This window comes from Ahaetulla prasina, chromosome 8 (genome assembly GCF_028640845.1).
Source record: "Ahaetulla prasina isolate Xishuangbanna chromosome 8, ASM2864084v1, whole genome shotgun sequence".
Classification (NCBI taxonomy): domain Eukaryota; kingdom Metazoa; phylum Chordata; class Lepidosauria; order Squamata; family Colubridae; genus Ahaetulla; species Ahaetulla prasina.
Genome location: NC_080546.1, coordinates 37,993,722 through 38,012,393, shown reverse-complemented (window position 1 = coordinate 38,012,393; position 18,672 = coordinate 37,993,722). Strand labels below are relative to the sequence as shown.

General features: G+C 41.0%; 1 protein-coding gene across 2 annotated transcripts in view; it reads right to left on the bottom strand.

The window, feature by feature from the left end:
* The window catches only part of SLC7A11 (solute carrier family 7 member 11), a 72,504-nt gene that overhangs the window by 36,266 nt on the left and 17,566 nt on the right, over nucleotides 1-18,672 (bottom strand). Inside the window, exons 4-6 of one of the 2 annotated variants that reach the window (XM_058192981.1) lie at nucleotides 16,897-17,022; nucleotides 14,643-14,742; nucleotides 7,988-8,032 (exon numbers count right to left, since the gene is read on the bottom strand). In XM_058192981.1, coding sequence (XP_058048964.1) covers nucleotides 7,988-8,032; nucleotides 14,643-14,742; nucleotides 16,897-17,022 — 271 coding nt within the window. The remainder of the gene's footprint in view (nucleotides 1-7,987; nucleotides 8,033-14,642; nucleotides 14,743-16,896; nucleotides 17,023-18,672) is intronic. The other variant, XM_058192982.1, reaches the window with a different exon arrangement.

Sequence of the window (18,672 nt, the reverse complement as noted above, 5' to 3'; positions counted from 1 at the left end):
TTTGAAAGAGTTGGAATTTGCTATGTGTTAAGTTAATATATGAATTAAATTAATATATTTTTCAATATTCTTAAAACCGGAAATATATTCATTATTTTGCTTTGTGTTTCCATTTCTCATTGACTTCAGATGTTAAGACTTTTGGGCATTAATTAATATAAATAGGAAGCAGGCAGTATATTAATTAAATATGACAGTCAGATTATTTAAACCTTTTTTTTTAAAAAAATGCAGAAGATTAGGGGGGCTAGTCTGATATTTTGCTTTTCTGAAATGACTAATGACATGAAACCCTGGCAACAAATCTGCAGCATCCCGGCTTTCAAGAACAGAAGGAATAAATGGAGTGAGAAGTACACTGCAGTAAGTCTAATAGACAAACTGACTAATCTAAGACCCCTCAAGGTTATAACAAAGCAATTCATTCTTTGGATTTCTACAGGCACTAGACATGATTTATCAACCCAAGAGCAGGCTTACAAATACTATACATCTCAATAATACATTACTTTCACACTGTAACTTTTTAAACAATGATAAATTGATAGAACGGCCTCAAACTTATTTAACAAGCAGATACAGACCATTTCCAAACTTCTGAAGGGTCCATTTCATATGTAAATAAAGAATTCTGCTCTATATTTCTTTAACAGAGCTCCTAGCATAGCAAAATCTATGTTTCTGGTCATTCTGACTGTTAAACAATGTTGCCCTCAAAGTGTTGTTGTTTTCATTCATTTGCATGTTTTTTATTTGGAGCCAAAAACTTTAGAAGCCATTCCTGATACCAAATATCTAAATCAATTTGTTCAGATGTTCCTATTTATAGCCTAACATCACATTTTAATTTACCTAGATCTTTTTTAAAAAATGCTTTAAAATATATAGAAGATAGATGTTTTACTGGGTTGGGATTTCATGTCCTAATTATATCGCTTGATAATTTATATATAGGTAGTACAATCACAACTGAGTTGTTTTACTCAGGGATGTGTTGGTTTGGACGTGTTGTTTTTCCAGGTGAGGTCTTGACTAATGAGAAATGAGGGTTAAGAGAGAATGACTGACTCAAAGTCAGCCAGTATCTTCTTCCTGCCTAAGGCTGGACCAGAACCAGAGGTGGGTTTCAGCAGGTTCTTACCAGTTCTGGCGAACTGATAGTGGAAATTTTGAGTAGTTCAAAGAACCGGTAAATTACCACATGTGACTGGCCTTACCTGGCCTCTATTTTCTACCTCCCGAGTTCCAGTTGATCGGAAAGGAATGGGAATTTTCCAGTAACCTTCCCTGGATTGGGGAGGGAATGGAGATTTTAAAGTATCCTTCTCCTAGAGTCGGGTGGGAATGGAGATTTTATTTTTTATTTTTTTTATTTGTCATAACAGCATGCATAAGTATAAGCATGAAGCAACTATATAACATATAAGCATATATCTGAGTATAAGCATGTAATAACTATATAAACTGGATATAATGAAGGAAACAGTAGGACAGGAACGGTAGGCACATTTGTGCTCTTATGCATGCCCCTTATAGACCTCTTAGGAATGGGGTGAGGTCAATAGTAGACAGTTTTTGATTGAAGTTTTGGGGATTTTGGGAAGAGACCACAGAGTCAGGTAGTGTATTCCAAGCATTAACAACTCTGTTACTGAAGTCATATTTTCTGCAATCAAGATTGAAGCGGTTAACATTAAGTTTAAATCTATTGTTTGCTCTTGTATTGTTGTGATTGAAGTAATAGTCTTCAACAGGAAGGACATTGCAATAGATGATTCTATGAGTTAAACACAGGTCCTGTCGGAGGCGGCAGAGTTCTAAGTTTTCTAAACCAGGATTTCAAATCTGGTGGCATAAGGTATTTTGTTGCATTCAGAGGAGTGGAGAACTCTTCTTGTAAAATATTTCTGGACACGTTCAATTGTATTGATGTCTGAAATGTGGTATGGGTTCCAGACAGGCGAGCTGCATTCAAGAATTGGTCTAGCAAATGTTTTGTAAGCTCTGGTTAGTAGTGTAGTGTTTCTGGAGAAGAAGCTACGGAAGATTAGGTTAACAACTCTTAATGCCTTTTTTGCGATGTAGTTTCAGTGGGCTTTGGCACTTAGGTCATTGGATATGAAGACTCCAAGGTCTTTGACAGGGTGGGGGTCATCTGTAAGATAATGTCCACCGAGTTTGTATTTAGTGTTTAGATCCTTTTTTTCCAATGTGTAAGACAGAGCATTTGCAGGTTGAGATTTGGAGTTGCCAGGTTTTAGACCATTCTGACACAAAGTCAAGGTCTTTTTGAAGGATAGCTGTATTGTTGGTAGTGTTAAATAGTTTGACATCGTCAGCGAAGAGAACACAATTATTTTTAATATGGTCGCAGAGATCATTAATGTATAATATGAAGAGTGTTGGTCCAAGAACACTGCCTTGGGGAACGCTGCTATTGACAGGAACAGGATTTGATAGGGCACTGCCTATTTTGACCACTTGTTGTCTGTTTGACAGGAACGCTGTTATCCAATTGTGGAGGGGTCCAGAGATGCTGTAGGATTTTAGTTTGAGGAGAAGTTTGTCATGTACCACGACAAAGTTCTCCTCAAACTAAAATCCTAAAAAAAACTAAACTCAAACTAAAATCCTAAAAAAAAACCCTAAAGGATACTGTAAAAGGATTTTACAGTATCCTTCCCCTGCCACACCCACCAAGCCATGCCCACCAAGCCATGCCACGCCCACCAAGCCACACCCACAAAACCAGTAGTAAAAAAAATTTGAAACCCACCACTGACCAGAACCCATAATCTCAAAGTCTCTAGCCTGATGCCTTTAACTGCTAGATCAAACTGGCTATCAATTATTGTTCTACAGTTTATTTAATTAAATTGTTCTTATACTACCTTATTCTTTTCCATCATCTTGTTTCTAATTAAATGGTTGCTTAATTATCCTTTACCAGATGAGCAATAATATCAGTGTTTGCTCCAAACCAAAGGAGGGAAAAAAGACTATTGTAGTCTGGGATGGGGGTAGGGGCTTGAAAAGATGTTACATAAATCAATCTTTAAAGGATTCAGCTTAGCTGAATGACTTAACTCTAATTCAATATATGCCTTCTGTTACAGAGATTTATTTATTCAGGTGCAATTATTAGTCTTGGCCATATAATTATTTTCCAGCATAGTCATTGTAATATTATTATTTATTTTATTTATTTATTTATTTATTTTATTTGATTTTTATACCGCCCTTCTCCCGAAGGACTCAGGGCGGTGTACAGGCATAATAAAACCGACAATACAATATACAAGTTTAAAATACGATTTAAAAAACTTATTTTAAATTAGCCCAATGATTAAAATTTACCATACTAAGAAAACCCCGTTTAAAATTAATAAATTTAAATATTAAAATCCCAATTTAAGCCAGCCCTGCGCGGATAAAAAGATGAGTCTTGAGTTCGCGGCGAAATGTCCGAAGGTCGGGTATTTGGCGTAAACCCGGGGGAAGTTCGTTCCAGAGTGTGGGAGCCCCCACAGAGAAGGCCCTTCCTGGGGCCGCCAGCCGACATTGTTTGGCGGACGGCACCCTGAGAAGTCCCTCTATGGGAGCGACGGGTCGGTGGGAGGCGTGTGGTAACAGCAGGCGGTCCCGTAAGTACCCAGGTCCCAAGCCATGGAGCGATTTAAAGGTCATAACCAACACCTTAAAGTGCACCGGAAGGCCACAGGCAGCCAGTGCAGTCTGCGCAGGAGCGGTGTTACATGGGAGCTACGTAGCTCCCTCTATAACCCGCAGCTGCATTCTGACTAACTGAAGCCTCCGGCGCACTTCAAGGGAACCCCATGTAGAGAGCATTACAGTAATCCAAGCGAGGTAACGAGCGCATGAGTGACTGTGCATAAGGCATCCCGATCAAGGAAGGCGAACTGCCGAACCAGGCGAACCTGGTGGAAGGCCTCCTGGAGACGGCCGTCAAATGGTCTTCAAACGACAGCCGATCATCCAGGAGGACACCCAAGTTGCGCACCCTATCCTTTGGGGCCAGTAACTCGCCTCCAACAGCCAGCCGCGACTGCAGCTGACTGAATCGGGGTGCCGGCATCCACAGCCACTCCGTCTTGGAGGGATTAAGCTTGTGCCTGTTTTTCCCCATCCAAACCCCTAAAGCTTCCAAACACCGGGACTGCACTTTGCCAACTTCATTGGGGTGGTCTGGGGTGGAAAAGTACAGCTGGGTGTCGCCAGCGCACTGCTGGTATCTCACCGCGAAACCACTGATGATCTCACCCAACGGTTCCATGTAGATGTTGAACAGCAGGGGCGAGAGAATCGACCCCTGCGGGACCCCACAAGTGAGGCCCCTCGCGGTCGACCTCTGCCCCCCTGTCAACACCGTCTGGGGCCGGTCAGAGAGAGAGGAGGGGAAACACCGATATAAGGGGCGTCCCACTCCCAATCCCCAACCGCGCAGCAGGATACCATGATCGATGGTATCGAACGCCGCTGAGAGGTCTAATAGGACCAGGGCAGAGGAATATCCCCTGTCCCTGGCCCTCCAGAGATCATCCACCAATGCGACCAAAGCTGTCTCCGTGCTGTATCCGGGTCGGAAGCCGGACTGGAACGGGTCTAGATAGACATCTTCATCCAGGTGTTGGGGCAGCTGTCGTGCCACAGCACTCTCTACAACCTTCGCAACAAAGCGAAGGTTGGAGACTGGACGATAATTACCCAAAATAGCTGGGTCCAAAGAGGGCTTCTTAAGGAGGGGTCTCACCACCGCCTCTTTCAAGGCGGCAGGGAAAACCCCATCCAACAAAGAAGCGTTGATAATCCTCTGGAGCCAGCCTCGTGTCACCGCCTGAGTGGCCAGTACCAGCCAGGAAGGACACGGGTCCAGTAAACATGTCGTGCCGTGAAGCCTCCCCAACAGCCTGTCCACGTCCTCGGGAGCCACAGGGTCAAACTCATCCCAAATGTGCTCAACAAGACGTATAAGGTATAATTTACCTTATTAAAGGTAATTATTACTGTTTGGGCATGAACTAGTAACAGGAATACGAACTGCCATTCTTCTGGATCATGAAGTACATGACTAATTTTGGAGCAAGCATTCATTTTGGCAAAACATAGACAGACAAAATCTTTATTTACTTCTATGTTTAGCAGTGTTTAGCATATGCTGTATAGTTTGTCACAATGTATTACCAATTTTACATCTCGAACAATTACAGAACTGATGTCATTCATGGCAATTGTAATGATTCTAGGTGGAAAATCCATTGTGAAAGAAACTCTGCAGTAATTTTGAACTTGAACATCAACTCTGGCATTTTTAAATAAAAGGCCCACAGCAAAGCAAGCTAGAGTACAATAATACAATAAACTAATCATCTGGCCCAAAGTCTTCTTTGACTGCTTAGTTGGTTAATTTATATATCTCTTCACAGTGAGGTTATGTAGCTATTCAAAATGATAAGCATGATCCCCAAAATTGTAAAGTCTATAAAAAGATATTATTTGATCTTACGGTGCTTTAAGGTGAAAGTTTTTTCCAAACACTTCAACCTTTCTTGCCTCTGAAACAATGTCTACTTCTTGGATGCCAAAGCAGCTAGCAGCTGAGAATTTACTGATCAGATGCCCTTCCTGACACCACACAGAGTTCACAGCAGATATTTTTTCTTTGTGCCCTAGGAAAAAAATATCTGCCGCTACCTAAGATTGAACTCTCAACCTTCCAGGTGAAGGGTGAGGTCTTCACCAATAGGCCACGCTATATCAGTACAGATGTTAATGATGTGTAAAATATGTTAATGTTGTTAAGTTTCTTATTTTCCACACTTCATCTTTGTTTTAATTTATTTCCAAACAATTTGCAAACTTGGGCTCCAAAGTCTAAAATATCGGGCTAAAAAGTCCAAAAGATGAATACATTTTTTCACCTTTCTTCCAAGAAATGCATAGCATGCACTTTTTATTTGATATGTATACATAATTCATAGAATTATACAATTGTGAAGTTGTTGGGCAATGTAAGCATCATCCAGTCCAATTCTCTGCATTGTGCAAAAAAATCAATTTAATCACTCTCGGAAATGATAGTTTGGTTTCAAAGCCTTTAGTGATGGAACAACCATAAATTCTGTATGTAAATTATTCTACTGTTATAAGATCTTACTGTCAAAGGATTTTTCTTTTTCTTTAAATGAAATAAAATTAGCTGCAAGTTTTATCTGTTAATTTTGGCCTCACTTTCTGTGGCAAGAAAAAACAGTTTCTAATTATCTTCCCTTTCTCTGTCCTTTTCTTTGTCCTTTTCTCTGAATCCTTTGGTCAGATTTTTGCAAGTATTCATTTTTCCAAACAAAAGGATTTCAGAGAAAGACGGGGCTTCCCCACTTTCTACATAGACGTCTATATCTGTATTGAGTCACCATGCACTTATGACAGAATAGATAAAATCTGGAAGTGGTAGTGGACACTATACAAGTAGTCTACTGTTTAGGACTGAATAACCACAGTTTGAAACATTCTTTGGAACCAATTCAAATGAGCTTGAAAATTACATATCTGTGCAAAACAGATGGCAACAACATTCCCAAAGAAAATAAGCAAAATGCAATCTGCTATCTTTTCTGTGTCTAATAAGACAAATTTGCCTGTGTACAGATTTCCTCCATGGTTCATTTCAGTGTGCTAGTTTATACAGATTGCACTTAAACATACTGGGCATATTTTCCATCTTTCTCCTTGTTTCAGACTTTTTTCATTATCTTGGAAAATGAAGAGTTTTAGAACTTTCTATCATTTAGTTTTCAAAGCTATGCTGTGTATTATTTTGTAGTCTTTTGTAAATCTTAAGTTTTCCCGACAAAAGTATCCCCTGCTGCTCTTAGATCTCCATTCAACTATATAATATTTCAGCCTACATCAAAAGACTTCAACTTTCTGGGATCAGTTAATATTTCTGAAGGATGAGACAATAATTAAAATTGATACATGGGTGGGATTATCTTTTTCTGTTTCTTTTCCAATTTTGAGGTAATGGGAGAAGGATTTTCCTACAGTTTTGAACCAGGTAAAATACATTTAGGGATCTTAAATATTCATGTTGGCCCACTTAAAAGTTATATGAAAACATTTTGCTGATTTTCAACCATTATACCAAATGTGTTGAACTTCAGGGGTTGCAAGAAGGGGGGAGAGAGGACAGGCTGTAGCTCTGCAATTGCAAGTTGCCAAACTTGAATTTACTGTATATCTATTCCAGAATACATAACAACATTATTACATTGCACTGGTAGTAAAGTTCCATCACAATTCTAGAATCTTTAGATAATCCCAATTAGATTTAAATACCAGACATCCATGGTAGATGGAGGCATATATATATTCGCTATATCCCAACTCTACCCCAAATTAAAGGATTATAGAGTCATAAAAAGGGAGTCCTTACTGAAAAAAATTCTTATGTATCCAATGGAAAATTTACAAACAATGCTAAAAGTCTAGCAAAACATCCTCATAGGACTCAGATTGTTAACATATTAAACCTGCACATAAATAGTTTAATTGTATGCTGCCATTTAAAGCATCAACGGTTTACATGAATGTTGTCCACAGGGTCCTTCCTTATTTAAATTGGGTCTTAGTAGGATGAAATCACAAAACAACTTGGCTGACTTATATCCAATATAACATCTGTTATAAAATCTTCATTAAGAATGTTAACGCTCCCTTAGGGCCTTGGCACTGAAATGATCTCGTATTACTGAAAGGAAGATTACAGATCTACTTGCTTATTAACTCAGGACAAGTCAAATCAAAAATAGCAAAGTTTGAAGCAACATGTTTGGACTCTGCAAAACAAAAACAATCTGACCATCATGAAAGATAATCTTAAACACAATATTTTCCTACTTTTTAACTAGCAATATAAATTTAAAAAGTTTAAGAATTTTGCTAAAAGTTAAGAAGAGTGGGTACATACCTTTCAGGATTTTCTACTTCTTCAGTAACAAAATTGAGGTAAAACCTATAAAAACAAAATTGCTGTTAACACCATCATTTTTAGAACTATTTCTATATATTACTTGAATTGTTATTGTTGTTAGTTGCAAAGTCATGTACAACCCATCGCAACCCCATGGACAATGTTCCTCCAGGCCTTCTGTTCTCTATCATCCTCTGGAGTCCATTTAAGCTCACACCTACTGCTTCAGTGACTCCATCCAGCCACTTCATTCTCTGTTGTCCTCTTCTTTTTCCTTCAATCTTTCCCAGCATTAGGCACTTCTCCAGTGAGTCCTTCCTTCTCATTAAGTGGCCAAAGTACTCCAGTTTTGTTATGTATCTTTAAATATTTAGGCGGGAAACAAGCACGTTGCTGATTGGTTGAAGCCGCCGGTTAAACAGTATATAAAGGGTTGTTTTTCCCCAGCCAGGTTGCTGGGTTCACCATATATTAAAGAGCTGTTGTCACTACCCTGGTCTCCAGCCTCGTTACTTCCCGAACTTAACACTGGCGACGAGGGTGGGATCTCGAGGCTAAAGAGCACCAGAACCGAGCTGAAGCACGAAAGAACCGAACCCAGCAAACACAGGGCAGAAAAGCGGAGATGGCCAGTTACACTCCGCCCGCACCGTTTGACCCGGCTAAAGAGAAATGGGGAACGTATATGACCCGTTTCGAAAGCTTTCTAGAAGCTAACGAACTGCAAGGAGTTCCAGACAACCGCAAAAGGGCATACTTCTTGAGCCACTGCGGTCCCGAGGTCATCGACATCGCGGAAGCCCTGGCAGAGCCAACGCCGTTACAATCGGTATCGTGGCAAACTCTGCAAACCCTCCTAAAAAACCATTTCGCGCCAACGCCGTCCAAATACGTGCGGCGTTTTGAATTTGGAGAGCGCCGACAGTTAGAGGGCGAATCCATCGGCGACTACATGGCCGCCCTACGGAAAGCCTCCAAAGACTGCGGGTACCGAGACCTGGACGAGGTGCTGCTGGAGCAACTCATCAGGGGGGTCCGAGACATGCGTTTGCGGAGGCGGCTGCTATCAAAGAGCAATCTGACGCTGGCAAACGCCCTGGACGAAGCCAGAGCGCATGAAATGTCCACCCAAGCGGCGGAGACACTGCAAAAGCCTATCACACCAAAGGCGAGCACAAAGTCAACCCCGGTGCACCAAGAAGAGATTCAAACCGAATCTGACGGTGAGGATGAGGAAGGGGTCTGCCGAACTGAGAAACGGGGCCAAGAGAACCCGGACGAATGCGGAAGTTGCGGGGGTCGACACCAGCGCCAACGCTGCAAGTTTAAGGACGCAATATGTCGGCGGTGCGAGAAGAAAGGGCACCTAGCTCAAGTCTGTCGAGCTCCCCAACCTTCCCGCTGAAAATTCAAATCGGCCAATCAGAGCGCGGGATCGGCAAGGCGACCCGCGATTGGCTCAAACAAAAAAGGCGCGGATTCAAACCAAACAACGGTGGTCATAGGCCGCGCCTCAACCCGAGTGGAGAAGAAGATCTTCACCAAACCCAAAATAGAAGGAGTCCGGTGCCGACTCGAAGTGGACACCGGGTCAGCGATCACCATCATGTCCTGGGACACTTTGGCGAAGTCACTGCCGTCAGTCGCGAAGCGCCACCTGCAAACACAACGGCTACGAGTCCACGACTACCAAGGGAATCGCATCCCTGTTCGAGGGACCACCTCCGTCCGAGTCGAGTACGGACCACACAAGAAGACCCTACCCATCACGATCGTCGAAGGGACCCTGCCTAGTTTGCTAGGACTAGACTGGTTTCGTGCACTGGGCATGGGAGTAACTGGCATCTACAGAAGTGACTGTAACCTGAAAGACATACTCATGACTGAGTTCGAAGATGTCTTCAAGGACTGCCTGGGCAAGTACAAGGGGACCCCTATTTCCTTCAACTTAGACCCCCAGGTAGCCCCCATTAGGTTAAAGGCAAGGAGAGTCCCTTTTGCCCTGAAACCGAAAATTGACAAGGAGCTAGATAAGCTCATAAATCAGGGGATTTTGGTGCCAGTCGACCACGCAAAGTGGGAGACGCCAATCGTCACCCCAATAAAACCAGATGGGTCCATTAGAATATGCGCTGACTACAAGGCGACGCTAAACAAAGCCTTACAGAAAAGCGCTTACCCAGTTCCCGTGGTGCAACACCTGCTGCACTCTTTGGGGCAAGGGCAGGTCTTTGCAAAGTTAGACTTGGCCCAAGCCTACCAACAACTGCCCGTAGACGCCAACACAGCTGAAGCCCAAACGATTGTAACCCACAGGGGTGCATTCAAGTGTACCAGATTACAATTTGGGGTGAGTGTGGCACCGGGGCTGTTCCAAAACTTAATGGAACGACTTCTGCAAGGGCTCCCAGGGGTAGTTCCCTACTTCGATGATGTCTTAATATCAGCAGAAAACGTAGAGGAATTGGGGGAGCGTTTAAGAAAAGTTCTGGGCATTTTCCGGTCAGCCGGACTGAAGGTTAAAGTGAACAAATGCCAGATAGGGGTAGAGTCTGTCGAATTCTTGGGCTACCGAATAGACAAGAAAGGAATTCACCCCACTGAGAGCAAGGTCAAGGCAATCAGAAAGGCCCCAGCGCCCAAAAACAAAACTGAGCTACAGGCATTCCTGGGGCTAGTGAATTTTTACGCGGTTTTTTTAAAAAACAAAGCGACCGTTGCTGAACCGCTGCATAAACTTCTAGGGAAAAATACTGTTTGGTCTTGGGGAAAGTCGGAAAGTAGGGCTTTCGAAGCGGTAAAAAACCTGCTCTCGAGCGATAGCCTGCTCATCCAGTACCATAGCGCATTGCCCTTAGTGCTGGTTTGCGATGCATCTCCCTACGGGGTGGGGGCAGTGCTCAGCCACAGACTCCCAAACGGCACAGAAGCCCCTATAGCATTCTACTCCAGAACGATGTCCTCCACAGAGAGGAACTATAGCCAGTTAGATAAGGAAGCGCTAGCAATTGTGTCAGGGGTAAAAAAGTTTCACGAATATCTGTTTGGGCGAGACTTTGAAATTGTGACTGACCACAGACCGCTATTAGGAATACTGGCTGGCGACCGCCCAACGCCTGTGGCACTTTCGCCACATTTGACTCGATGGACTATTTTCTTAGCCGCTTACTCTTACAAGCTGCAGCATCGACCAGGAAAAGAAGTGGGGCATGCGGACGCGTTAAGCAGATGCCCACTACCAGGGGCGATCGAAGACCCCACTCCGGGGACGCCCATCCTCCTTATTGACTCTTTGGACTCTGGCCCAGTCACATCTAAGGAAGTGGCTCGGGCATCATACCGGGACATTATGTTAAGGACTGTACTCGGTTGGGTACAAAGAGGGTGGCCCGCTGCGCCGGGCGAACGGTTTAAGGAATTTGTAAAAAAACATGATGAGCTCTCGGCTCAAGGGGGGTGCCTGTTATGGGGTGATCGTGTGGTAATTCCGGATAAATTGAGGGGAAAGGTATTAGACCTCCTCCACGAGGGTCATCCAGGGATCGTAAGGATGAAGGGGCTAGCAAGAAGCTATGTGTGGTGGCCACTCATGGACTCAGAGATTGCTGAGAGGGTAGGGAAATGTCAGGCTTGCCAAGAGTCCAGACCTCTACCCCCAACGGCCCCAGTCAGGGAATGGGAAAAGCCCCAAGGGCCCTGGTCAAGAATCCACATTGATTTTGCTGGCCCTTTCCACGGCCAAACCTTCCTCGTGGTTGTCGATGCATTCTCTAAATGGCTGGAGATCATACTCATGAAATCCACCACGGCCGAGGCAGTAATCGCAGCCCTGCGCCACCTATTCGCAACCCACGGGTTGCCTGACACTCTGGTGTCCGACAACGGCCCGCAATTCACGGCAGCCCAGTTTGAGGAATACTTGGCAGAGGAGGGCATCCGACATGCCCTCTCTGCGCCTTTTCACCCTGCGTCGAATGGCCTTGCAGAGCGTTCCGTACGGAGCGCTAAGGAGGCATTGTCCAGGCTCAAGCCAGGTGACTGGCAAACAAAGATAGATTTCTTTCTGGCCGTTCAGCACAGAACCCCAAGCACTGCGACAGGCAGAAGCCCAGCCGAATTATTGATGGGACGGAAACTCCGGTGCCACTGGACCGTTTGAATCCCCATTACACACCAGAGAGTTACAAGGGGGAACTAGAAAAAACGAGGGAAATGGGCATAGGTGACCGAGTGTGGGCCCGCAACTATGGGGACGGCCCAAGTTGGCTCGCAGGGCAAATCATAAAAGCAACCGGTCCAAAGTCATACTTGGTCGAGCTACAAGACAACCGAGTATGGAGGCGCCACATAGATCAGATAAGGAAACGAATAGCTGAACAACCCGAGCTAAATGAGACAGATCATGACAATTCCTTATTTGAACCCACAGCTGACCATAACCCGGGGGAGGCGCAAGACTTAGCTGAGGTCCCGGAGGTCCAGCGACGCCATCAAGTTCCCGAAGGAGACAACAGGGAAAACTCCAAAAGTAATCCATGGCCGGAGGGCCAAGAAAAGGGAACTGCCAGTAATCCAGGGCCCGATGGCCTAGAGAAAGAGCTGGGAGGAGAAAAAAGCCCCTCCGACCAGCTCAAAACACCACCCAGGACTGAACCGCGCAGGTCCGAAAGAATTAGGAGACGCCCAGGTTATTTGCGTGACTACGTCGAAAAATAACATGTAAATAATATGTAAATAGTGGTAAAGTGTTTTCTGGGAGGGGAGGAGTGTTATGTATCTTTAAATATTTAGGCGGGAAACAAGCACGTTGCTGATTGGTTGAAGCCGCCGGTTAAACAGTATATAAAGGGTTGTTTTTCCCCAGCCAGGTTGCTGGGTTCACCATATATTAAAGAGCTGTTGTCACTACCCTGGTCTCCAGCCTCGTTACTTCCCGAACTTAACAAGTTTCATCTTCAGGATCTGACCTTCTAAGGAGCAGTCAGGGTTGATCTTCTCTAGGACTGACTTGTTTGTTCGCCTTGCAATCCAAGGGACTCTCAGGAGTCTTCTCCAGCACCATAGTTCAAAGGCCTCATATTACTTGAATAGTTTGTCTTAATATGTGCTTGGAATAAACGTGATATAGGAGGAGAAGCATAACCAGATTTATGGTATAGGACCAACTACAAAATTGGAAGTAAAGCTCCAATGTGGACCTGTTTTATATTACATCAAAATATCATCTCACAATATAAGTGGAAGCCCATTGGGGACTTTGGGTAGGTTTACCAAGGCAGATAGTCCCAAATACCTCACAAAATTCTGTGATGAAAAATAGGAGGAGGTAGTTTTCTATGTGCTATCTTAAGCTCCTGAACAAAAGACAGAATATAATTCTAGCAAACAAACCAAAAGCTGCAAGTATTCTTGAAATAGCAAGAATTACTAAACTCTAGTCTGCTATCAATAAAGGAGAATATTTGTAGCTCAGGGTTGAAATGAGGAGTCCTTGGTGCTCTCTGACTTTGCTTATTCTCTTGCAGACATCAGTTTATATTTTGGTGACTTGCCTGTTGGTGTGAGAATGGGATGGGGGGATTCTTAGGGATTGTTTGGTTGTGCTGTTTACAAATGGCTCTTCGGCAGTTTCTTGACTGGGGTATTGCTTACTTGATTGTTGGTCTGAAGTTGGTCAACTTCAGACCAACAATCAAGTAAGCAATATCCCAATCAAGAAACTGCCAAAGAGCCATTTGTAAACAGCACAACCAAACAATCCCTAAATCTCTCTCACACACACATCTTCACACAGATAGGTAAGTCACCAGAATATAAACTGATGACAAACAGCACTCCTTACTAGCACTGATGATATTACCTAGTTAGGGTAATGAAACATCTGCTAGAAAACAAGCAAGCTCAGAGACCACCAAACACCCCTCTAATCTGCTATGTCACAGGAATTCTATTGCATACCATGTTGAAGTTTGGATGGACTTATATATTAAAGTAAGCTATATATGATGTCTTGCCTAAATCAAAAGAACTTGATTGAGAAGTTGTGAATGCTCCAACACTGGAAATTTTTAAGAAGATTTTGGATAACCATTTGTCTGAAGTGGTGTAGGGTTTCCTGCCTGGGCAGGGGGTTGGAATAGAAGAACTCCAAGGTCCCTTCCAACTCTGTTATTATTATTATTAAAAATAAACAAAGGCATTTACTATTGAAAGGATTCTCATAGCACTCTATAAACTCAAACCAAAGAAGCCACCTTATGACCTGGTAGAATTGAGAATTCAGAGTAGCAAAACTACTCAAATGAAACCAGTATAATCTTATCTATTGTACTGAAACCCTGATAGCACTTTTTCCCTTGGTTCCTCCTATGGAATCAAGGAAATTACACACTGTCATATATAGTGACAGTTGTCCTGGACCTTTTCTTGGGCACCCTGAAATTGCAGATAACTCTGGAATCTGCCTCTGAAACTCCCTGTTTTGGAGTTCACATATGAAAAGTTTCACTAGAACAGGATCTCTTTCCACCCCATGTTTAGCTTCAAAGAGGCACTAAAGGAGAACTTCAGGCAATGTCTCTGTGGGTTAGAATTTATTTGGCAAGAAGGTTCTTAATCAAAAGCCATTCAGTAAATCAGCAGTATAACTTACCAACCAGAGTAAGCATACATTCCAGAATAAAAAGCTAGAGGCAATCCTTTGACACTGGCTGCATTTCCAAAAAATGCATCTTTAAAGTGCTCAGTTTCTCCTGGGAAAGAAAAAAAAAACATACCAAAGTTGATTTCAATTTTATTAAGGTTAAAATGTTACCAACATCAACAACCCAGAGATAAATCCATATACAGTAATTTTTTCCAGTTCGGTTTTATCTACCCCAATCCTTTATATAAATCCAAAAATATTTGTTCCTACATGCCAGGTGTAATATCACTGATAACATTTTCCATTATGAATGCATACAGAGCACAATCTGCATTTTTAGATTAATTTAAATTTCAGAAAAAACTGAAACAATAGCCTATATATATATATATATGTATATGTATGTGTGTGTATATATATATATATATATATATATATATATATATATATATATATATATGAAAATAAATTTCCCCATGCCATTTTTGTAACATTTTGGAGAATTTATTGCAATGTGTGGTTTACGAATTGCAGCCCAATTTTTGTATCAACATCTTGAGAAGTTCTTGAACAATGCAACAGTTGCTGCTGAAAATAAAACATTAACTTTTTTTTACTTCTGATAAACTTACCAGTTAGGAAGTTACTCTTAATTGTATCCCTTTAAGATTTTCCAATTTTACTGTGGGGCCATCCTTGAAAATGCCATTTTTTAAAATTCAAGAACACAGGCACGCAACTCATCACTGTCTATTTTAAAGTGTAGGGGTGTGTGCACATATAGACATAATGTACAAACCATGCTATAATATTTTGGCACTTATTTCTTTGCTTTTCTGTGGGTTTTTTTTAAAATCTGGAGCAAGTAAATTTAAATATTTTATTCCTAGTCAGCTTTCCACTATGAGTAGAGTGGAGTGGAGTGGAATAGAATAGAATAGAATAGAATAGAATAGAATAGAATAGAATAGAATAGAATAGAATAGAATAGAATACAATAGAATAGAATAGAATAGAATAGAATAGAATAGAATAGAATTCTTTACTGGCCAAGTGTGATTGGACACACAAGGAATTTGTCTTTGGTGCATATGCTCTCAGTGTACATAAAAAGACAAGATACATTCGTCAAGAATCATAAGGTACAACACTTAGTGATTGTCATAGGATACAATAAGCAATCAAATCATACTAGGAAACAATATCAATATAAATCATAAAGATGCAAGCAACAAAGTTACAGTCATGCAGTCGTAAGTGGGAGGAGATGGGTAACAGGAATAATGAGAAGACTAATAGTAATAGTAATGCAGCTTAATGTGAATAGTTTAACAGTGTTGAGGGAATTATTAGTTTAGCAGAGTGGTGGCGTTGGGGAGTGGGGGAACTGTTCTTGTGTCTAAACATCTGACTATGAAAAAATATGGTTTGAACATTTAGTCATCACCTAATTTCAGATCCTGGTTCATTAATTGGCTATAGCTTAGACAAATTACAATTCTTATGTTGGAATCTAACAGAAACTGTGACTTATTCCAAACTGTACTTGATTCCCCTTCACACATACAGAAAGAGAAAGGGGAAGTCAGGAACCAAAATCCTTATCATATAGCTAAATTAGATCATGATGAAAAATGTTTTCATAATGAAGAAACAGTTTTGGAATAATGGTAATAAAATATTATTTTTGTAGTAAATCCACACCATTAGAGATTTTACATTATGACCAGCATCTGCTACAAGCATAATATTACAGTAGCCAACAGCAGTCCAAAGGAATAGAACTCACTTATCTGCTTAAAGAACTTTAAACACTCTACCTAAGAAACATTTTAAGAGTGAACACCAATTAGTGGGAGTGGTGCTTTATACAAGATGTTTCCAGTAAAGAGAAAAGCTATAAAGTTGTATTACAAATACACTACACTGTTCTATATAAAATAGATAGTACAGAAGCTTGGATCTTCTATCATTACAAGAATTTTTGAGACCCTATTTGCTTGTTTTTGATTTTGCTGCAAGAAACAATATTTTGGCCCAACATTTAAAAATGATAGATGGAGACTTAGTATGATCTCATAGCCAGATGCTGCAATGTAAGTTTTACTTCCAGTTATTTACCTGACAGTATGGAACTTAAATTGAACAAGCAGAGACTAATTAAAAGATTTTTGCTGGCATAAGCAATCTTTGGTAGGGGCAAGAATGGGAAGGAGGGAGATGAAAGCACATAAAATAGCATTTACTTTTCAGTTCATACCTCTAATTAGCTGCATAACTCCAGGGACTATAATTATCAGAATTGCTACAAGCTTGCAAAAGGTTAGGAAAATCTGAAGGCGGGCACTCCAGCTGACACTCATACTATTCAGGACCATTACAACTGCTGGAGAAAAAGAAAAAGAAAAGTTAAAAGGAAGTATTTCTCATCCATCCAAAAGCACCATAAAAGCTCCTTTAGGCAGAATCCCTCCCACCATACATCCCGGGCATTAGCAGAACAACTCACATTACCCTTGCTAACCTTTAATGAGCAGCCTTCTTATAGCTTATTAAAAAAACACTTTTAAAAAAACTTTAAGTATCATCAACTAAAAATCTCCTCCATCTTCCAAAGTATCAACCATGGTGTTCTGTTAGCCTTCCAGTAAACATAATTAAGCTTGGTCCTCATTGTAGAACTAGTTTTGATAATAGATGGGTTGCTGTAACTCAAAATTTAAACCAGACTTGACTTGACTTTCTTTACTTATAAAGAAAAATATTTGTAGCTCAGATGAGAAGTCCTTGGTGCTCTCTTAGCGTGCTTATTTTTTTGCAGACATTTCATTACCCAAACTAAGCAATGACTACAACTGATGATGTTACCTACTTTGGGTAATGAAACATCTGCAAGAAAAGAAGCAGGTTCAGAGAGCACCAAGAATCCCCCTTGGTTTTACATTCCCGTTCAGATTCATTTCCTATTTGGTTTAATTAAACTTTGGTATGTAATGTTTAGGATTACTATATACAATAGTTCTTCAGCTGTGGACTTTACAAAATTATAAATTCATGCTACATCTCTACACACTCCTAAACAACTGTCTGAAGGTTTGTCTGTTTTTTGTGAAGAAATGGAAAATGGATAATATAAAAGCTCTCCTAACTCTTTCAAGGAGAACCAGTTATTTGAATTATACTATTACAATAGTACAGTCGCGTGTCTGGCCTCTCTGTAAGCAATCACATGAAAGAGGAATAGCTACAAAGTTTTATACCAATTTCTCAAAAAAATAAAACCAAGAATATTGAGTATACCAAGAATTCCTTATTAGGATTCCTCACAGACAAAAAACAAATAAAATCAGTAATAGATATAAATAACAATAGTCAACATCCTAAGCCCTTAAACATATAATCAAATATCATTTATTCAAATATGCACGCATTTTATGCAATAACTTTTTGTTTGAGCAATGCTCACTTTTTAATTCCCAAATCATGTTGTGGAGTTCGAGGAGTGCTTAAAATACAATGAGAAGAATACAACTTTATTGAGTATGTTTATACAAAGTTATTTCCTTGAATAACTTTAAGGTGTTATTTTCTTATCAAATTTGCTGGAATCAATGAAAGAAGGTGCCTCAAAATAATTCCTAACGGTAAATAACCAAATGAAAAAACAATTGCAGTTTGTCTTTTATTATCATTACAAAGATTTCAATGTACACTACATAGGCTTAATAAGTAGTAAGTAAGGCTCACATTTGCCACTTGATTACTTTGTCTCTGTATCAGTTGATGGTGTCAAGCAAAATGCTTCTCTAAGCTATGGACACTCTCTGTCCAGTCCTCTATTCTTCTGTCTCAATCCACTTATTTCAATTTATTAAATAATCTAGTATCATTTGTGAGTCTCGAAGAAGTGGATAAAACTCTCTGCATTGTTAGACCTGTCATTTCTGAATTGGACCCCTGCTCTTTATGTTTGATTAAAGTCTCTCATAGGGTAGAAGGAAATAGATCCAAGCAATAAATTGACTTGGGTTTGAGT